General features: G+C 47.1%; 1 protein-coding gene across 3 annotated transcripts in view; it reads left to right on the top strand.

Moving 5' to 3' along the window:
- The window catches only part of prkg1b (protein kinase cGMP-dependent 1b), a 61,944-nt gene continuing 39,499 nt past the window's right edge, over window positions 1–22,445 (top strand). Inside the window, exons 1-3 of one of the 3 annotated variants that reach the window (XM_046068690.1) lie at window positions 4,489–5,212; window positions 5,311–6,192; window positions 17,415–17,581. In XM_046068690.1, coding sequence (XP_045924646.1) covers window positions 5,873–6,192; window positions 17,415–17,581 — 487 coding nt within the window. In that variant the 5' untranslated portion in view covers window positions 4,489–5,212; window positions 5,311–5,872. Of the gene's footprint in view, window positions 264–4,488; window positions 6,193–17,414; window positions 17,582–22,445 lie in introns of those variants that run through there. The other 2 variants (XM_046068691.1, XM_046068689.1) reach the window with 2 other exon arrangements.

A 22,445-nucleotide genomic window follows, 5' to 3' on the forward strand; every position in this document is an offset into this window, starting at 1 on the left:
ATGAGCGCGCTGGACGCGGACTTTGAGCGGCTGCTGCGGCTGAAGGAGGAGCGGATCGGGCAGATGGAGCGGAGGCTGCGGGAGAAGGACGAGGAGGCGCTGGAGCTGCGGAGGAAGCTGCACAAGTGTCAGTCGGTGCTGCGGGGCAGCGGCCTCTGCAGCCCGGACTGCTGGCCCGAAAGCCGGCGCACCCGGCGGGCAGGCGGGGTGTCCGCGGAGCCGGTGGAAGAGACGGAGCTGCGCAGGTTCTCCAAGACACTCAGGTGAGGGCCACACCTGAAACCCGCTGAATATTCAGCTGTGGTTTAGTTTTCTGATGTGTGTCTTTGTGTGATCCAGTCCGGAGTCTGAGGAGATCCCTGAGCTAAATTATTGATAATAATTATTGTTAACAGTCATTTTTTACACACACAGAAACATGTGAGAACACCTTATTATTCCAGCTGGTTTTTCCAGGATGAACCCTGCTGCCTGATTCTTACAGTGAAAAAGACACTTTTATATGTGGTTTGAACTTCATGTGTCAAATAAGAGTTGAATTGCGCTTAACAATAATATTCATTGAAACACATAAGTTGACATTTTTAAAGACTGCTATAATAGATAATGTTCACTTCATGTGTGACAGGACATGTAAATGAACTGTTTAACGGGGGGTTTGATCTTCACCACAAAGAGAAAAGCAGAGTGGGATGTTTGAACTAAACAAAGCAAGTCCTCTGATATCTATATATATATATATAGACCTCTGTCTGAAACAGATCTGAGCTGTGGAATAAATACTGGCCCAAATGTTTTGTAGCTGTGTGGAAAAGTTTGAATGTGTATCCGAATATCTGAAAAAGCCAAAGTTTACGGACTGATTCTAAAGGTACAAAACAAACCTACAGTTACAAGAAGTTTTGTCCCACATTTGACAGTTCTTCTGAAAAGCCAATGGGAATACTGGGTTAACATGTCAGTTCACCATCCAATCACGATGCAGGGGGGCGGGCCTTTCTTGCAGGGAGTTTTTGCTTCAAATAATGCGGACAGATTCCATAATCTGCTCAAAACTGTATTCAAGGAACTAAATAGTATAAATAATACATTTTATTATATGCATTTATATTGTCAATACTACCTATTGATACAGTAGCATATATATATTAAGGTGGTAAATATACATATATAATTTATTTCATCATATGTATTATATATACACAATACAGTATTTATTCCATACTGATCCTGTTCCTGCATGTGTTTTATAAACGTTCAGTTTGCACTGACAGCGGTCGTCCTGCAGAGGGCGCCACAGGATGCCTGAGAGATGTTTCAGAGGATCACACCTTTAAATGCTGAGCCAATTCAACTGAAACGCTGTCTGAATTTAGACATTTCATTATTTTGGAAGTTGGGTACAAACCTGAGGGTCGAGGCCCTCCAGGAGGTCAAAGGATCAACGTCAAAATTCATTTATTAGACTTCACACAGCTCCTCGGAGACGCAGAAGGCATTGTGAGCGTCTTTTACGTCTCTGTGGTCGCTCTGCATCTCTTTTAGTACTTTTACATCTATTGATCGGCAAACTGTTGCACTATGTTGTTCACTGTTGACATCCCGCTCACACCCTGAGGATGACTGAGGCCCCGGGCCCTCAGGGTCTCAGCTGACTGCGGATTCTTTTGACGGCATGAACCAAAGACTCCCAATAAACTGATTTAAGGACCTGAAGGAGGCTTCTGCGTCCTGAGACGTGTAGAGAGAGCCTGTGTTCATTATTATTTTCTGCTCTGGTCAGGGTCTGTAGCCTTCTGGATGCTTCATATCCCCAAACTGAACATGTGCTGAACCAGACGATCACAAACAGCTGACAGGCTGCCTGTGCTGTGGGATCAATGCCTGTTCGACAAACCTGTGATCCAAGATATCTGCCACTGATCAAAGACTTCATTTAAGAAAATCTGAAACACACAACGCTGAAGAAGTCAGGATTTCAGGAGATCGGCATTGGCCCTCAGGTGGCCGTGTGTCCAGCCACTGTGGCCCTCTGTGGCCCTCTGACGGCCCTCTGTCGGCCCTCTGTGGCCCTCTGACGGCCCTCTGTGGCCCTCTGTGGCCCTCTGTCGGCCCACTGTGGCCCTCTGACGGCCCTCTGACGGCCCTCTGTGGCCCTCTGTCGTCCTCTGTGGCCCTCTGTCGTCCTCTGTGGCCCTCTGTCGGCCCTCTGTGGTCCTCTGTCTGCCCTCTGTCGGCCCTCTGTGGTCCTCTGTCGTCCTCTGTGGCCCTCTGACGGCCCTCTGTCGGCCCTCTGTGGTCCTCTGTCGGCCCTCTGACGGCCCTCTGTCGGCCCTCTGTGGTCCTCTGTCGGCCCTCTGTGGTCCTCTGTCGGCCCTCTGTGGCCCTCTGACGGCCCTCTGACGGCCCTCTGTGGCCCTCTGTCGTCCTCTGTGGCCCTCTGTCGTCCTCTGTGGCCCTCTGTCGGCCCTCTGTGGTCCTCTGTCTGCCCTCTGTCGGCCCTCTGTGGTCCTCTGTCGTCCTCTGTGGCCCTCTGACGGCCCTCTGTCGGCCCTCTGTGGTCCTCTGTCGGCCCTCTGACGGCCCTCTGTCGGCCCTCTGTGGTCCTCTGTCGGCCCTCTGTGGTCCTCTGTCGGCCCTCTGTGGCCCTCTGACGGCCCTCTGACGGCCCTCTGTGGCCCTCTGTCGTCCTCTGTGGCCCTCTGTCGTCCTCTGTGGCCCTCTGTCGGCCCTCTGTGGTCCTCTGTCTGCCCTCTGTCGGCCCTCTGTGGTCCTCTGTCGTCCTCTGTGGCCCTCTGACGGCCCTCTGTCGGCCCTCTGTGGTCCTCTGTCGGCCCTCTGACGGCCCTCTGTCGGCCCTCTGTGGTCCTCTGTCGGCCCTCTGTGGTCCTCTGTCGGCCCTCTGTGGCCCTCTGACGGCCCTCTGACGGCCCTCTGTGGCCCTCTGTCGTCCTCTGTGGCCCTCTGTCGTCCTCTGTGGCCCTCTGTCGGCCCTCTGTGGTCCTCTGTCTGCCCTCTGTCGGCCCTCTGTGGTCCTCTGTGGTCCTCTGTCGTCCTCTGTGGCCCTCTGTCGGCCCTCTGTGGTCCTCTGTCGGCCCTCTGTCGGCCCTCTGTCGTCCTCTGTCGTCCTCTGTGGCCCTCTGTCGGCCCTCTGTGGTCCTCTGTCGGCCCTCTGTGGCCCTCTGTGGCCCTCTGTCGTCCTCTGTGGCCCTCTGTCGTCCTCTGTGGTCCTCTGTCATCCTCTGTGGCCCTCTGTCGGCCCTCTGTGGTCCTCTGTCTGCCCTCTGTCGGCCCTCTGTGGTCCTCTGTGGTCCTCTGTCGTCCTCTGTGGCCCTCTGTCGGCCCTCTGTGGTCCTCTGTCGGCCCTCTGTCGGCCCTCTGTCGTCCTCTGTCGTCCTCTGTGGTCCTCTGTCGGCCCTCTGTGGTCCTCTGTGGCCCTCTGTCGTACTCTGTGGCCCTCTGTCGGCCCTCTGTGGTCCTCTGTGGTCCTCTGTCGGCCCTCTGTGGTCCTCTGTCGTCCTCTGTCGTCCTCTGTGGTCCTCTGTCGGCCCTCTGTGGTCCTCTGTGGTCCTCTGTGGCCCTCTGTGGTCCTCTGTCGTCCTCTGTCGTCCTCTGTGGTCCTCTGTCGGCCCTCTGTGGTCCTCTGTGGTCCTCTGTGGCCCTCTGTCGGCCCTCTGTGGTCCTCTGTCGTCCTCTGTCGTCCTCTGTGGTCCTCTGTCGGCCCTCTGTGGTCCTCTGTGGTCCTCTGTGGCCCTCTGTCGGCCCTCTGTCGTCCTCTGTGGTCCTCTGTCGGCCCTCTGTGGTCCTCTGTCGGCCTCTGTGGCCCTCTGTCGTCCTCTGTGGCCCTCTGTCGGCCCTCTGTGGTCCTCTGTGGCCCTCTGTGGTCCTCTGTCGTCCTCTGTGGTCCTCTGTGGTCCTCTGTGGCCCTCTGTCGTCCTCTGTGGCCCTCTGTCGGCCCTCTGTGGTCCTCTGTCAGCCCTCTGTGGTCCTCTGTCGGCCCTCTGTGGTCCTCTGTGGCCCTCTGTGGTCCTCTGTGGCCCTCTGTCGTCCTCTGTGGCCCTCTGTCGGCCCTCTGTGGTCCTCTGTCAGCCCTCTGTGGTCCTCTGTCGGCCCTCTGTCGTCCTCTGTGGCCCTCTGTCGGCCCTCTGTGGTCCTCTGTCGGCCCTCTGTGGCCCTCTGTCGGCCCTGTCAGCCTGTAGGGTCTTAAAGGTTACATGTTGTGCACAGAGAGAAGGAGGGCCCTGACCCCCCCAGGCTTTAGATGCGGCCCTGACACACAGATGTAGAGACATCGCAGATAGAAACTAAAACCTCAACAAAATGTCTTTTTCAAATCGGGTTGGACACAAAAAGGTGAACTCAGAAAATCCACCTGGAAGAACAGAACAGAAAAACTTTCCCAAAAAGAAACGAGCTGATAAAGATGAAGAGCAGCAGAGAGGAGGAGGAGGAGGAGGAGGAGGAGGAGGAGGAGGAGTTGAGGCAGAGCAACTTTTGGACGCGTCTCGGTTTCACTCCTCCGTCAACCCTCCTGCTGCTCCGCGTTAAACTAATTAAACTAATGAGGGTGATTAAACCGGAGCAGATCTGCAGCCCCACATCCTCCCGGATCATTTATTTCAGGATCTGCAGGTTTTCTTTCGCCATTCTTCTGCCGTTCGTCTCTCCGGGTGGCGGACTCCGTTTCCAGCCTGGAACTCTCCCGTGAGCCGGATTTCGGCTCATTTTCATGTTTCATTCGTTTCCAATCGGAATATTTTGCTGTTTCCAGACGCGGTCGTGCTGCTGGTCTCGAGCATCAACCAAAGGAAAGTGATGGAGATGTTCTTTTCTTCTGCTCTCCGGCGGCTCTTCGTCGCTGAATTGTTCTTGTGTTCTGGTGTTTAGTCCGTCATCGCACTTTTCCTCCTCCACCTGGCTGAGCCGCACGGCCATTCAAACCGGAGGAAATGAAACAGTTTCACCTGGATTCTACTGCAGCTTTTTACCGCACTTTAATCCTCTTTAAGGAATAAACCCAACAGATGTTTGACTTCTGCCTGAAATCATTTTGAGGAATTTAAACCAAGAAGATTTATTATATTATTAATTAATATTATTTTCGCTCTTGTTTTATCATGTTGGAGTAAAAATCCTGAACCTGTGAATGTGTATTTGATCTCCCACTTTGCTTTCCAATCTTATTTCTCACAGAATTACATTTCCCCTGGAGGTAATCTTTGTTTTTTCCACTGCTAGAATCATCTTTCCTTTAGGAGAGGAAATTCTGGAAGTGGTGAACGGTTCCTCACTTCATCGCCTTTGTTTCAGATCAGTTTTTAATTCAAAGCAAGGAAGGGAGAACCCTGAGAACCAGTAAGGATCTTAAAGACTCGCAAGAATGCTCGGAGGAATGCTGTAGGTCCCAGAGGGACCCCGAAAATCCCATCTCTGTGAAACCGTAGATATGCTCTTGGGACCCTGAGGAAATCTGGACAATCTGGAGGAAACCAGGAGGAAAAAGTGTCCTGAAGAACTCTAAGGTACCCGAAGACCCTGTGAGAATTGCTATGGATCTTAAAGCGACCCTGAGACTCCCTTAAGGAATCCTAGAGAGACATACTCGGTCTTAACAGGAGTAGGGCACAGCTTTGGTCCCTGAGTTTTTTTAAATCCCAGAAATCAAAGACTCAAGGATCCACTAAGGATTCTGGAGGAAACCTGAGGAACCCTGGCCCTAACGAAGCTGAAGCCCTTGAGGATTCCAAGAGTTAAGTACTTTGAGGAGCTCTATAGGGACCCTCAAGATCCAGAGAAAATCTGGGGACCACAGAGGAAGCCCAAACACGCTAGAGGAACCCTTAGAACTCCTCGGGGACCCCCCCAGAGAACCATGGGCACCCTACGGGACCTGCAGTACGCCCTGCAGGAGAAGATCGAGGAGCTGCGGCAGCGCGACACCCTGATCGACGAGCTGGAGCTGGAGCTGGATCAGAAGGATGAGCTGATCCAGCGGCTGCAGAACGAGCTGGACAAGTATCGGTCCGTGCTCCGGCCCGCCACCGCCCACCAGGTCCAGGCCCAGCAGCAGAGGCTCGTCCTGCAGCCAGACCAACACCGGAGCAAACGGCAGGCTATCTCCGCCGAGCCCACTGCCTGCAACATCAGCGACCTCAGCCACGTCACCCTGCCCTTTTACCCCAAGAGCCCACAGTAAGTCCACTTTATATGTGTGGTGTTGAAACCTTCAGAGAAGTTTGTATAAAACGATGGGAAATTTGACCGATGTATTTGTATCAGGCTAAATGTTAGCATAATACAATGCTAACAGTCAGTTCACATGTAGACCAGACCGCTCCATTGGAAGGAGTTTCATACTCCAGCTGTTACTGTCACCAAGGTTTGGAGTTTATTTTAGGTGAGAAATTCAAGTACGTAACCACTTGATCAAAAACAGTTGAAACTTTGTTGGAAGATGTGAGGACCTGCTGGCTTAGCAGGCTAACTCTTGCTAGCAGCGTCCATCTTGGGGACAACCACCTGATCTCAGCAGCTCTTTGGTAATTTACCGCTTGCGCCGATGTCTGAGATTGTGCGATGATTTTACTGGTAACGATTTCTACTTGTGGATAGAAGCCACTTTTTAGCAAAAATTACATAGCCCCCCTTTAAAGTTAGCATCACAAAACCTCATGTAAAGAAAAAAAGGGTTGCCTCCACTTTAACCAAATTAGAGTGATGTAGGGAAACGCCCAGTTAGCATACCATGTGATCCCAATCGACACACCTGCAACATTGTGCAACCAGTTGTCACTCAAAAGTCTTCACTCGAGGACTCGAGGTCAAGACCCCTTGGTGTCAGTTTGTAACGCCCTTTAGCATCATTTTTGAACACTAAAAGTAGGCCGAGTATATAAATAACAGAAAAGTCCGAGTAAGGATCTGGGTGGGCCAGAAACCGGACTTTCACCCAGGAGACCGGTGTTTGTTTCCTGTGTGAAACAAAAAGAAAACAGATTCTTTTTAGTTACGCCAGATATGTTCCGTAAGTACCGTTACTTCAGTAACGTAGTTATTTTGAACCAAACCACAATCTTTTGCTAAACCTAACCAAACTGCAAGTTCCACAACGTTGCACACTAGTTTTATTTTGAAAGTCTATCCGTACATTGCATATTTATTATTGCTAACACAACAGTAAAGGGTTCGCAGGGTGTTAAAAAGTGATGCCAAGGAGTCTAACCGAGCGTCCATATGTGAGGAGTTGGGATGAGAACGTGTTGTTTGTTGATCTGACTGACGAAAACAGCAGAAGGCTTTCAGTTTTATGCACCAAACTAAAGTAAAGTCTTGATTTAAAAAAAACAATCTCTGACTGTAGGAGACAGTCTCTTGAGGAAAGTCTTTATTCTGTAGTTTCTGGTTGTGTTTAGAGAAGAAGCAGTTTCACTGAGCTGGTTCGGATGCCCACCAGGCTCTGCTCAGTAGAGCCCGTCTGTTTGAACTCAGCAGTCTGCCGTAGTGAAAGGCTGATTAAAAGCCGGCAGATGAGTGGAGGCTGCCAGCAGAGCTCCTGCAGGCCTCCGGGCAGATTAAACTTTCAAATGTTAATGTTTCCCATCAGTCCAGACTGCTCAGGTGGGGGAGAAGGAAACAATTTATGCCCTCTAAGAGTGAACATTTAAAGTACGCTGCTCTCCAGTCTGGTTTTATTTGTTCAGGGTTTCAGACGTCTGACTCTGAGATTTCTGTGCTGCACAATAAAAACAGTCACTGTTACTCTGAAAAATCCGAGAGAGTGGAACACCGTCAGACCCTGAACCATTACTGAACGCTAGACCTTCGGACGTAGTATTCAGTCGTACACTTGTACCTGCATGATGTTCAACACAACATTTGTTTCTTAAACATTACGACACTGGAAGATCAAAACAAGAGTCTGATTTGTGGAGACATATATTACATATTAATCTAACTTTTAATAGTGCATAAGAGTATTCTGTGAAAGTGCATCTGGAGCAGCTGGTGGTAAAAAAATAAATTATATTTGCCTTTTAAATGCCAAAGATAATTAAAATAATTATCTGAAGGTGTTTTATTGGAGTAGAGCTGAGACGGTTAGTCAGTTATGGACAGAGTTGAATCCACAACAGTTTTAATAATGAAAACATTTTTAAAAGCTTCAGTCTTCTGTGAGTATGGTGGACATTTTTATTACTTTCTGACATTCTACTGTTTTATTGAGAAAATAACCATCAATTTAATCAGTAAAGAAAGTAATTATAATCGCAGCTCTTTGTTTAATCCTTACTCTGCAGCTTCTGTATGTTTTCCTGATCCATGCTGTCGGACACTAAAGACAATAAATCTTGCTGCTGATCTTTACTCTCTGTAGAATCATCGCTCAAGTTTCAGTTTTGTTTTTCTTTTTTTCACATTTATTTATATAGAGAATCAGTCTGAGCCCTGTGTACAGTAAACAGATAAAAATATTCATAACAGATAAAAAAATATAATTACAAAACCCCAGACAATTTACAGGTAGAAATTACATTCATGAGGAAAGTGTTCATTCCACAGTGCTTTAACATGTCCTGTTGAAATCAGTTAAACTTTTCCTGTAAGTCATGCCAAGAATTCGCAGCATTATATTCAAGGGCAGTTTTCCCTGCTCAGAATGGGCTCGGGGAATTTCTAAGACTAACCAATCTTTGGAATGTGTCTGATAACCACCGACTTTCCAATTAATTTTAGTGGTCAGATAGCTGGAAAGTTTCTGTGTTATAGTCTTATAGACTAATAATGACCAGTGCCTGGTTCTCCTGGCGACCAAAGAATCCCACCCCACTAGTGAGTATAGAAGACAGTGGTGTGTGTTGTAATTGGCACCCGTAATAAACCGCAAGGCAGCATGATAAACTGCATCAAGAGGTTTTATGACTGCAGCTGAAGCATATACAGTATGTCGCCATAGTCATATACTGACATGAAAGTGGCTTCTACAACGTCGATTCTATGCTGATAAGACAGGCAAGATTTATTTCTGTAGAATAAACCAATCTTCACTCTTAGCTTCCTCACCAAAACAGTAAGATGTGTTTTAAAAGTAAACTGTTGTGAACACGTTCTATACCAGTACCATCCAGTGTACTAATTTTAAGCTCATCCAAATGTTTTCTGGACATGGAAGAGAAGAGTATATATTTAGTTTTACTAGAAAGAGAGTTTTGTAGAATTAAGAAGTCTGATTGAAGAAGAGCAAGTGTTTGAGCAAAGGATGGGGCAGTAGCATAAATTACTGTGTCATCCGCATAAAAACGATATTTACAATTTCTCACCGTGTTACAGATATCATTTATGTAGAGAGTAAACAACAAGGGACCTAATATTGAACCTTGAGGAATTCCTTTTTGAACCATATCTATATCCATTTAGAACCATATCTGACTTTGCACCATCTATTACAATGGCCTGCTTTCTATCAGTCGGATCATTTTTAAGCCATGTGCAGGTGTTACCTGTCAGACCCACTGAGGACAATTTTCTCAGCAAAATTGAATGATCAACTGTATCAAAGGCTTTTGACAAGTTAATAAAAAGAGCTGCACAAAAAGATTTTTCATCAAGTGCTTTGACAATATCATTAACAACTAAAGTAGTTGCTGTAATAGTGCTGTGCCCAAGTCTGAAGCCCGATTGATATTTACTGAGAATATCCCTTTCAGCTAAATAAGCACGAAGCTGTAAATTTACTAAGGACTCCAATATTTTAGCCTAACAGAATAATTTAGAAACTGGGTTATAGTTATCAAGGACCCTTGTGTCTCCAGCTTTGTGAAGAGGCAGCACATGGGCCAGTTTCCAAACTCTGGGAATAATAGCCGTTGTTAATGTAAGGTTAAAAATATGTGTCACGGCTTCAGAAATCAGTGGGGCAGCACTGACAAGCAGACCAGGCTCCAGCCCATCCACCCCCTTGTTTTGTATTTATGGCTTAATTTACAGTGAAAGGTTTTAGTGCAAAACCTTCAGTATCAATCACAGCTTTATCATCATCACTTACTTTATTCTTGGTTCCACTTAAAGTAACCGTAGAGTTTCTTTCAAATAAAGAACCAGCTGCAATGAAATGTACATTAAATGCTTGTATAATTGCATATTTATCAGTAACTGGTCCTGTATCTGATATCATTTCTTTTGGTAAAAGGTTGAAAGAACTGAAGAGTTTTAACTGTTTTCCAGAATTTAGCCGGATCCCCATAACAGTCCGATAAGGTGTTTACATAGTATGCTGATTTTGCCTTTCGTACAAGCTTAATGCACAGATTTGTCAGTTGCTTAAAAAACTACCAGTCAGAAATGAATGTTGATGTCCTCGCTTTCTTCCATGCCAAATTTCTTTTATACGCAGCCTCATTTAACCGTAAAACATTCTTTGTTAAAGATGTTCCAGTGTATGCATGTCAGCTTTGCAATATCGGAAAATGTGTTCCCAACGTCTTCAGCACAGACACACAGGTGTTCGTTAGTCTCTGTGCAAGACTGTCCAGGTCCAGGTTTCCGTCTCCGCTGCCCGACAGCTGCTGCCGCCACAGATCTTCATTTATACACACATGAATATGAAAGTGTGTGTGTGTGTCGGTGCAGAGTGGGAGGGACCCTGAGCTGATGACATGCAGGGCCGGACGGCAGTCCTGCTTTCACAGACCTCAAAGATCAGTTCTGCATTTTCTTCTCATTAAAACTCAGCTGGCAGGAAAATGTGTCAGCTTCAGGATCTTATAACAAGTCAGGAAGTTTATCTTCAATACAAAGCTAATTAGCAAACATGCTGACAGTGACAGGAGGTTAATGTTCACCATCTCAGCGAGCGTCAGCTGTGTGGAGCGATGAGGCTGCAACCCTCCTCACATTAACACATGAAACCAACGGCTGGTGCACACGAAGGCTTTTAAATCTTAACCGATGTTAAAAAGGGGGGATCCCACAGACTCAACGCCAGAACGAACCGATGTTCAATGTTTGAATCTTAAGAACGCAGCAGACGGTTCAGTCCAGACGCAGGACCACCCTCTGCATTTATACTGAAGGGGACAGACGACCCCAACATTGTCTGAGAGGCAAATCGGACCCAAAATGGGCCCAGTTATCTTCTAGCGTGCATCACCTCGCTGTGCCGTCTTCTTCTTCTGCGGTGGTTTAACGGCAGCGACTGGAGAATCAGCTCCGCCAGCTGTTTATCTCCATCAGCCAATGAGCTCGTGTTCACACAGCAGCGTTCAGTCATGTTTACTTTTCAGGATTTCCTGAACATTTAGATGGAAACTTGGCTGCTGCTGATTGGTTAGAATAAAACCAGAGGCTTCAGTCTGACAGCAGCTCAACTTCTCTCTGTCTAACATTGTAAACAAACACTGCAGCCTTCACTAAATATGAAGAATCTATAACTTTCTCTATAAAAATTACACTTGTTTTTCCATTGAGCCCCTTCTGAAACCCCCAGGTGGATGTGCTGGGATTGAACGTGAGACCTCGACAGTACAGTACAGCCTCTGTGAGTCGCCTGTGACGGATGAAGTGTAAAGAACCTGTTCGGTGTGTACCTGTGCAGCAGGTGGTCCTCCTCCCTCTGGGTTTCTCATTAAGCAGACAGCAGGATGCTGCAGCAGTCAGCCGCTCCAAAGCCTCATTCAGACATCAGTGGAGTCACTCGCTCTGATAACAACACCCTTTAATGTTGTGATGACGGCTCCTTCACGCGGCTCGTCTTCCTCTGGAACAGTTGAAACGATCCTTTTCTACAAACAACAGTTTATTTAACATTTTGCAACACAGGGTTATATAACGAGATGAAGTTGTTCTAAAAGCAAAGTTTACACACATGAAATATATCCAGGAGATGGGTGGATGAATAACAAGTCACAGAAATAAACTATGATCAGTGGAGCAGTGCTGAGGATGAGTTAGAGTTTAAGAGTCTGATAGCTTGTTTGAAAAAGCTGCTCTGCAGTCTGGAGGTGCGGCAGCAGAAACTTCTAGATCTCTTCCCAGCATGCAGCAGGGTGAACAGGCTGTGGCTGGGTGGGTTCTGTCCTTTAGTGTCCTTTGGGCTCTGCAGACACCTCACCGATATCCCTGATATCACTTGGCGTGGGAATTTCTTAAGCTTCCTCAAGAAATCCAGTCTTTTCTGAAGTTCCCGCAGCAGCGTGGAGATGTGAGACGACCATGTCAGGTTCTCCTGACTCCACCTCAGCTCCACTGATGGAGACACGAGTGTCTTTCTCAGCTGCTTGGTTTCTGGCTGGTGTTGAGCAGTAGCTCTGCAACATTACAAACAATTTAGTTAGCACTTGTGCTACCGTAGCAACGTTAGTTAGTAATAAACTCTCTGTAGTCATGACGTTTCTACTTCTGACAAGTGTGTCTGCACGTTAGAACATCCTCATTTATTCCGTAGTGCTGATGCTGAATCAGTGGAGGGCTGCTTTAAATGTGCAGCAGATAGTGTTCTTTCCCCAGAGCTCAGTATAATATGTTTTTCTGTGTGTGCATGCCAACAATAACAACCACTGTGTTGGTTTTTAATCCGCGTGGTCCTCCCACACACACACACACACACACACACACACACACACACACACACACACACACACACACACACACACACACACACACACACACACACACACACACACACACACACACACACACACACACACGCGCACACACACACACACACACCTCTCTACACCCTGACAGGGTTTCATTTACCAGCCCACCACTTCTGGCTGTCAGCGTCCTGCAGCCTGTGTGTGTGTGTGTGTGTGTGTGTGTGTGTGTGTTATTTAAAAACATAAAAGTATTACAGTAGAGTGTGTGTGGGCTGGAAACACCCACCAGCTCTCCTGCTGTCTGCAGTGACGCATCATGAGCATTTTCAGCTGGCCACAGCAGACGAGTTAATGATCAGCTGAGACTCAGCTGTCACAGATCTGCTGCTGAGAGTGGACTCTTATTGTGAAGCTGAGGACGGCCCGTCTGTCACACTGAGACGGTTTCCATCCACCATCATCTGTATCATCAGCCGCTGCTGCACCGTGCAGGAAACATGATCCTGATGGTGGTTTTACTGAAGCCTTCAGTGTCCAGAGCAGGCCGGACTGCACATCGCTGCAGCTCCTCTGTTCACCCTGTGTTGAACACTTTGTTTCCGCTACCGAGTGAAGCATCTCACTTCTGTTAGATCTTTGTTTGTTTGAGAGTTGCACATGTGCAGTACCTAGGTAAGGACTACTAGCCAATCAGAAGCAGAGTAGGGCGGGTCCTGACAAGCAAGGTAGTCAGATCCAAAACGGAGCCGCATCAGTAGTGAGTCTGATCCCGAAACACAGGAACAACAACCAGAACCGGCTTCAGAACATAGACTGGATCGAGCATAAACGATACTGACAGCGAAGCTCGTCGCAGGTGGAAGCATCACGGTGTGGTGCTGTTTCTCTTCTCACGGTACCGGCAGAATCCAAACTATCCAAGGGAGGATGAATGAGCCTGGAAGAAGAATCTGTTGTCATCCTAAACGTTCTGCATAAAAGGTGTCGGCCGGGAAGTCACTTAACCCCAGAAGAACTTCTGTGGAAGGAACTGGAGATCGAGCTTCACCAGCTGGTGTCTGGTCTTTAAATCTCGAAGGTTCAAACTCCCACCTGGTTGCGTTTTGCTACGTTTGCTCCTCCCGTCCAGACTAAAACAGCGAAAACGAAGACCTGAAACGGAGAAGTTTGAAAACGCTGCCGACCATTTTTTCATTTTAAAACTCCGGCTAGTGTTTTAGTGCAGACGGGCGAAAACAGAGGACTTTAGAAACGATGACGCCGACGCTCGCGCTCTGCTCTCTGATTGGCTCATTGGTCATACAAAGCAGAAACACGATGCTTTGATTTGGTGTTTTTATTCAAATATTTTGTACCGTACAAATAAGACTTACAGCCGACACTTGCACTGTGCACGTCGCCGTATTTACTTTGCAACGACTCCCAGTCATTTTCCTGCCGCCCCCGCCGCTTTTAACTCCCGTGTTCCATCCAGTAACAGTCCCAGCTCGTTATTGGTCCATGCAAAATAAAATCTGGAGCGGCCCCTTGTCTGAATTACTTTATTCTTTCGCCAAATTCTTCTGTAACTACGGAACAGACCATCTGCACACGCCCAGTGTACGTGAACGGCCACTGGGCGTTTTAATGTGGACGGAGATCGTCTTCGTTTAAAAGTCCATTTTTAAACGAAACCTGAGCAGTGTGGACGGGGCCTTAGCTTGCGAGACTTCACGATATGTGACGAAAAGATCCTTAAACAGTATTTTAAAGATATCCTCGATGCTGAGATACAGGCGGGGGGGTCTGATCTTTAAACACTTCAGTTCCTGCGTTCTGGTGGAAATGTTTTTATTTATTTATAAGGAAACCCAAAATGACAGAATCTCAGTCATTCTGTGCTGCTCTCAGATCTGTTTCTCTGCAACATCGTCCCTGCTGAGGCCTGATTTAGTCTTCCCTCCTCTTTTGTCATGTTCGCAGGGAGAGAACGGAAAACTTGGCCACAAGGAAACTGTGAAAAGAAGTTGTTAAAGTTACCGACTGCTGCGTGAATGTTTTTGGGTCCTTTTATAATCAGCAGCTTGTTTGTTTTAAGCTTAAGTTATTTGGGACAACGCACGTTTGTTTCTTCTAAATTTTAATTGCGCTACATGTTTTCTGAATGTGCAGATAAACTGTTCTAAAGGCATTTTCTATTTTTATTTAACTACATTTCAGAATATTTTTTTAACAAATGATCCTTTAAAGAAGTGGTGGGGCCATGTCTCCAGGGTCCCCTATGGCCCCTCCGTGCTACACACAAAGAACACATGTACAAATATTTAAACTGAGAGCAGAATAAAATAAAAAAAGCATAAATCAATATATCCAGTTATTTACATATTTACCAGAAAGTAATAATTCTGTAGTGCATTTTTCTTGAATCTGTGCAGTTTGAGTTAAACGTGTTCACAAGGAGCTGAACTGTGTTTCCCTTTGATCTACATCTTACATCCTTGTAATTTACTTTTTATTCAGCCTGTTGTACCTCTTTGCTTTGTTTTCTCTCTTTCCGCCTCCTTTCCCCTCCAACCTGTAAATCAGGTTGACTCTTCAGACTGTCTTCCATTTTAATGTTTCTTTCCGCCTCCTTCCTCCCCCGTGACTCATGCAGTGAAAACACAATGGTCTGCTTCATCACCCCCTCCGTCCGCTCAGTCTGTCTTCATTCCATTCGCTTTCCTCCAGAGTCCCATTTACATGCAGATCTTTAAACCAGGCGAAATATTTCTTCCTCTGCAGATTCACCAAATAAAACCCGGCTCTTTCAGGTGTATTTCCCCTCTTTAAACAGAGTGAGCTCTTATAAGCCAGCGTTTCAGACACAAACGTCTGCACCTCGACTCAGACGTATGGACGCACGGTCATCACCCGTTGGCCCCAGTTTTTAAGTCACCGGGGAGCCCCTCTGAGTCGTAGTTCAGCCCTGTGGGGTTATGTAGGAAATTTAATAGAGATGTCAGAGTAAGGAGGTGGTTGGGGTGGACGGTGGGCCAGAAACTGGACTTTTAACCAGGAGACCAGGAGCTTTGTTTTTAGTTATCTTACATAAGATGTGTCAGTAATGTTTAAATACATTTTCAGTCATGATCTTTTCCTAAACCTAACCAAAAGTAAACGTTTCACAACGTTAACGTCTAGTTTTATTTTGAAAGTCTAACTGGACGTTGCATGTTTATTCTGGCTAACTTGACCGTGGATCCCCACACGTTCAGAAAGGGTAGCCAGGGCGTTAAAAAGCGACGCCAACGGGTCTGACCAGGCGCCTGTATGTGAGAAGAATTTCATTTGGGACGAAGTACAGAGCAGACTAGTCGTGTGATAGACCCACATCACACCTCAGAGCCCTGATGTCCAGACCAGCAAGACATTTGAGAGAGTTTAGTGGTTAAATATCAGCAGAGTCTCAAACTGATCCAGTCGACAGCTGCGAGTGTTGATTTTTGGACTGTTTGTTTTTCTCTCGTCATCTTTTCAGCTCGTTTCAATTAAAATGTGCTTTATTGAGTTGACAGGAAGGAAACCTTTGGCTCTGCTGCGATATCCCCCCTCTCTCTCTCTGTAGAGAGCGCGTGGGGCTCGACCACAGCTGGCTCATGCAGCTCAGCGCTGAGCTGCTTTCATTTGTCCACGTCTGAAGGAGGAAGGAGCTGCTCCTCTTCTCTGCAGGAGTGCAGATGTGTGGCAGCAGCTGCTCAGAAAATGTGCCATTATAACGCAATCATTGAGAATTGACATTCATTAACTTCAATTTTACACCTAATGTGGGATTTTTCATCAGGATAAACCTGAGACCGAACTTTGAATCACTGTTGCTGCAGTAGAAAGTGTAAAAACTGTAAATGATAAAGGAGCAGCTGAGGGGAGGAGAGATCGCTTTCATCTCTGACCGTTTGCAGAATCCCACGGACATTTTTAACAACACCAGAACTTCAGCCTGCTTATGTGTTGCCTGTCTCGCTCCGTGTGTTTAGAAAAGGACGCCAGTGTTATGAAGAACCGCGTGATATCTGTGCAGCACCTGCCGGCTCCCATCAGCCCACATCACAGAGCGTCTGAGGTCGGCAGAGGGGCGGCTCTCTGGCTTTAAGCTGAAGAAAACATCAGTAAATGTTAAAGTTGTTCATCAAACTGCTCTCGAGCAGAAGCTGTGACAGAAACTCTGTCATCAAACTGATAAACCGTCTTTCAGAGGCCGAACGAGACGCAGGTTTGACTCTGGAAACTGGAGAGCAGGTGGAGTTTTGGTGCTCGTTCAGATGCGCTCAGACGTTAATAAATCGCACACATACAGTCATTTCATGGTTCACCTGACTGCTGAGTCCAGGCCCTCGCCTGCCTGCGTGATGTTGATAATAAACTTTATTTGTGCAGCACTTGGTTACAAAGTGCTTTACAGAACCAAAGAAACGTGTGCAGTAAAGCAGCACGGACTATAAAAAGCCTTCCTGGTTTTCACATATTCTTGTATCATTATTGTACGTTGTGTATTTTAAATGTACCGTTCACAGTAAATCTTAAAGTATTTATAATTCATATGTCACATGAAGCGTAGACACAGCAGAACTGTCCTGCTCATGAAGGACCCCGACAGAAACATTCTGCTTTTCCTCTGATCAGACATTCAAATAAATTCAACACTAACTGCAGCCACTCAGGTCACTTTACCCTGAATTCAGTCTGGAAGGCAGAGCCTCCTTTTTTTTGTTTTCAGCAGTCCTTTGTTCATCAATTATAAACGACTCTCTCTCCTCTCCTTGTCTCCTCTCCTTGTCTCCTCTCCTTGTCTCCTCGTCTCAGGTCGAAGGACATGATTAAGGAGGCCATCTTGGATAACGACTTCATGAAGAACCTGGAGCTGTCTCAGATCCAGGAGATCGTGGACTGCATGTACCCGGTGGATTATGGGAAAGACGCGTGCATCATCGAAGAGGGCGACGTGGGCTCTCTGGTGTACGTGATGGAAGGTGAGCGGACTCGTCACATGATAACTGTTGAGAAGAGACACAAGCCGCCGGGCTGTAGTCCTGGGACCTGGTCTTAGTCTCTGCAAAGTCTGGAGGGTCTTTGACTGACTTGTCTTTGTCTCCAGACTTGGTTTTTTGTTTTAGACTTGGACAGTTCTCGCTTGCTAGTTTCCAACTGACGCAGTTGTGATTTCCCACCCAGCAGCCACGTGTTTCCATCTGAGGGGAGTGCTGCTCCTAAAATGAGGCGGTCGGGCTAAATGTCGGTGTGTTGTTATCTTGAGGCAGCAGATAGTTTTTCACCGTCACTTCATTGATTATTAAAATCCCCCCAAACGCCGACAGGATCGGTCCGGATCTGATGTTAATTCATGACTCTTCTCCACACAGTCCAGGTTCATCCGGTGAACCCGTCTCAGTGATTTCAGAAGCTAAAAGTTGGATTCTGTTTCCTCTGTCCCGTCATGTCGACTTAAATGCCCCTCGATATTCGCTGTGACTTTGCTGCACGTGGAAACGTGACAGCAGCCTCTCTGACCATGAAAGGAAACGGTTAAAGAAAAGACTCCTACATCATTAAAAGCCAGAATAAAGACTCCGGTGTGAGGGAGAGTGTCTAATAACGCAGCGCACTGAGGGTCCTAGAGGAGCCGGCGTCTGCTCAGGTGTTATATCACGTCCACCCCCCCTCTGCCGTGAGTCTGCAGTTCAGTCAGTCAGCTGATGGATTAATAATCCGCCATTATAGCAGCAATGCGCCAATGAACCATGCGCCCGACACACTGACCGTTCTTCACTGTTAAACGCCCCTAATGCAAGCGCGCCACGAGCGGGGCCCAGAGTTCCTACCAAGAAATTCACTTTTTGCACGGAGCAATTTGCTCACCTTTGCCTTCACATGCGATCTTGCATTGTTCCGTATTGTAGAATTGTCTCTGTGTCCTGTCTTGTCGAGCGTCATCGGAGTCACGTGAACTCAAACAGCGAATCGCAGCGCGCCGAGCTGATCGTGATCCGGCAGCTCGCAGAGAGGCTTCACGTCCGAACGTGCCGGCGGACGACAGAAGCGGCTCGTGTTGCTGAGCTGGACTCTGGAACCCGACTTTGTCTCTGTGTTGAAGGGTCTAGAGAAAATGGAGGTTCTGCACTGCGGTCAGTCTCAAACAACAGTTCGGTTTGCAGCTGTTTTTAGAAGAAGGCGAGAAGACGTGCAAACGGAGATTATAGAGAGACTTTTGTAATTTGCTTCCTTTGGGTTCTCTTTCATTTCTGCCTCGTTTGGTTTTCCTTCCTGATCGTTTCTCAGTAGATTTTCTCTCTTTAATGTAAATGTGTTTGCTTTAGAAACAAGCTCATCGACTATTTGTCTTCCTTTTCTCTAATTAGCAGATGATTTTGTGCTTGTTAGAAGAAAATGAGGAAGTGAGGCGACCTGGAAACTGAAGGGCCACCTTTTCTTTTTAATGAGACGCTGGATGAAGTTCTGCAGAGGCTCTTTGTGACATTTCCAGCTGGAATACAGAAAAGTGTGAGAAGTTTCCCGGAGCGCCGTTCGACCTTTAGCGCCGAGCTTTCTCGGCTGCCGGTCGTCTCCCAGGAACTGTTGCGTAACGTGTCAGAACGCCTGAAGTTTTCTGAACGCTCACCTCGCCTTCAGCTTCTTCCTCATGAGTCCACATCACAAACAGGTTCTACACCTCCTCCCTGCTGTGAGCAGCTGATCAGTTACTTTGCGGCTGTCGGCTGGAAACCTTCTGCAGCAACGCTGTGTTCTGGGGGGGTTTGGGTTAAATAAGAACATCGAGTGACGTTTAAAAAAAGGAAGTCACCCATCCCGGGGTGTACAGCCGGGGACTTTGAGACAGAGAGGCCTTAACGTGAGCGCCGTGGGGGGGTGCAGCTATTTTAATAGGCAGTGTTGTACTTGTAAACAGTCGATTTCATTATGATGAAGACCTTCAAGAATCTTCTTATGACACCTGCCTCTTAAGTTTGTAGTCGGTCAGAACACTCAAATGTAGTTAAATATAATCAAAAACTGCAAAGTAGAGCAGTGTGTTTGCATAAAAATCACCTCCCTCTCTCTGGCTCAGCTTCATCCGTGCAGCTACAGATGAATGTTCAGGACATCGTCTCTCGCTGTTTCTATTGTCGTCCTCCTCTTCTTGTTCCGTCAGCTGTTGCAGATAATATATATAAATATATAATTTAGCCTGAATGCCTGCACACAACTGCATATATAAATAATCTCAGGTTATAATAAACGCATTACTCATCGGCGCCTGTGCTGGCTCTGCCAAGCAACAGGTCGGTTCATTTGGCGTTTAGCCAACCTGCACAGTCCTCCTGTGAGCGCGACTGGTTGTTTGTCTCTGTGTGGCCCTGCGATGGACTGGCGGCCTGTCCGGGGTGGACCCCGCCTTTCGCCCGATGTCCGCTGGGATTGGCTCCAGCGACCCTGTACGCAGGAGAAGCGGCTGACGATGGGTGGATGGAAGTTTATGCAGTTTGGTTACCTTTAGGAAAAGATCAATGTTTGATTTAAATTACGCAAGTTTCATAACTTCTGTAACACCACTGAAGGAATAAATGTGTTAGTTTCACACGGGAAACAAACACCGGCCTCCTGTGTGACAGTCTCGTTTCTGGCCCGCCAACCAGCTCCTCACTCTGACTGTTATCTATAGTAACTCTTCTAGCGTTGAACAGTGCCGTGTGCGCTGAACGACACCATGAAGATCAGCGTATAAAAAACGTGTACTGTGTAAACCAGTCAGACAGCCAGGAGCCAAGCGGACGCCGCCGTGCTGTGGAAACGTGACACCGACAGTCACATTACTGTCGGCGTGTCGCTGCGCATCTTTAGCGGGAAATCAGAAATTCAATCATCAGTGCTTTACATTCAGCCTTTGCAGATATATTTTTGATGTAGTTCCACACACGCCAGGAGCAGTCGGGCGCTCGTGTCGAGCTCGAGGACGCGTCGTCAGGAGGCCCTGAAGCCGGGTCCTTGTCTCTCTCTGAGCAGCGGTGGTATATTTAGCGCTGTTTGAGGTTCGACTGTTACATAAGAAGCCTGTTTATAAAAGGTGGGTGTCGGTTTGTTTGGAGGCAGAAGGACTCAGCGCAGGTTCGTTCGGACAGATCAGATGTGAAAACTGCTTCATGGATTAAAAGAGTTTCAGTAACTGTCTCCACCCCTCGCTGGGGGTCGATGCGGCCTTTCGGAGGAACCTTCAGATCCGCCCACAGTCAGACTGCCATGTTGCGTTTTCCAGGACATTTTAAAATCTTTTTGTGTCGGAGTTTCTGGACAACAATCCTCCAGATGGCCAATCCTCCGAGCCGGTGGGCGGCGGCGAGCGGTGCGAACCAACTGATGACATTTATATCTAAGTAAAAAGCTGCTGGGTGGATAATACTACATGCTGAATTTGAGTCCTCACGAGCTGAGAAACATCTTTTTATCACATTTTGTGAAAAAGGGATGAAAGCTCATTAGCAAATGAATAAAATAACTTGTTTTTTGTATGGAGTCTGGTGTGGGCAGGCGAACTGATAAGTGTGTGTGCGTGTGTGTGTGTGTGCGTCCAGCTCAGACTAAGTGGGTCAGTCTCTGTAGTGGGCGAGAGAGCTACAGACTGACAGAGAGAGAGAGAGCTGAGGATGATGTCACAGTGATGTCATCAGACGTGGCTGTTAACCAGCAGGGAGGTTCTAAGGAAATACTAAAGTAATAATACCACCGTGTAGTACACTGCTTTCAAAATGTACTAAAAATAAAAAGTACTCATTATGCAGAGTAATATACATGATATTACTAGATTATAAGTATTGAAGCTACTTTTATTCATCATTTATTAGTTTACATATGTTGTGTTAATGATCTGAATCTGTGGAGATCCGTCCTCAGCACAGAAACAACAACACAGAACCTTATTATGGGGAAAGAGAAAGTAAATAGCTTTGCACCAAGAAATGAAAACGCTTCTAGAAAGATTTATTTGCACAATAAGAAAACACGTTAAATGTAGAAGAAAGAAATGTGTGTTGTCCAAAAAGTAGTAAGTAAGTAAAAAAAGTAAAACGACCCAAAAATGATCAGTAACTTTAACAGAATCTGCGCTGCACCTCGTATTTTCTAAAAACGCATGCTGAAGATCATTAAAAAAGTTGTTTCATGTGAGCCCTTGTGTCTCAACCCAAAGTGACGCCCTTGGACCCGTAAATACGACCTCTAGTGGCTTTACAACGGCCGCAAAGGGGGACGTATTATAAATCTGAGGCTCCAGGATTTCACAAATATTAACACAAATTCAACAAATCCCCGTGACTTCAGTTCGACCGACCAATCACCACAACGTTCCCGCTGAACGTTGGCACCCGTCCGCAAACTCGTGTGCGATACCAACGTCTCACATTTACCTCCGACAACAACAGCAAAGGGCCGTGAAGACCAGGATCCAGGTCTTCTTCACCAAAGCGGGGAACTGTTCTGCAGAACGTGCAGCGTCGTGGTCGAACGCAAAGGAAACACATGGAGAAACTCTGAGACACAGGCTGCAAGAACTTCGCTAATTTTTAGAAACGCTGCTCAAAAATCCCGAAAAAAGGCCTCGAGATCCTGGAGGGTCTGGAACCAGGCAGACAGTCCGTGTGAGGAGGAGGGACGGGCCAAACCCTGGACTTTCACTTCAGAGAAAGGTGTTCGAGTTTTAACTTAAACCACGATGTTTTCCTGAAGTACTCAAGAGAAGTACAAGACTTACTCGAGTAAATGTACTCAGCTACTTTCCACCACTGCAGCTACTGAACGGACGTGAAATAAAATCCCTGGTTTATTTCTCAGTGACGACGGCGAGCG

The sequence above is a fragment of the Micropterus dolomieu genome, linkage group LG14 (assembly GCF_021292245.1).
Source record: "Micropterus dolomieu isolate WLL.071019.BEF.003 ecotype Adirondacks linkage group LG14, ASM2129224v1, whole genome shotgun sequence".
NCBI classification, from domain to species: Eukaryota; Metazoa; Chordata; class Actinopteri; order Centrarchiformes; family Centrarchidae; genus Micropterus; species Micropterus dolomieu.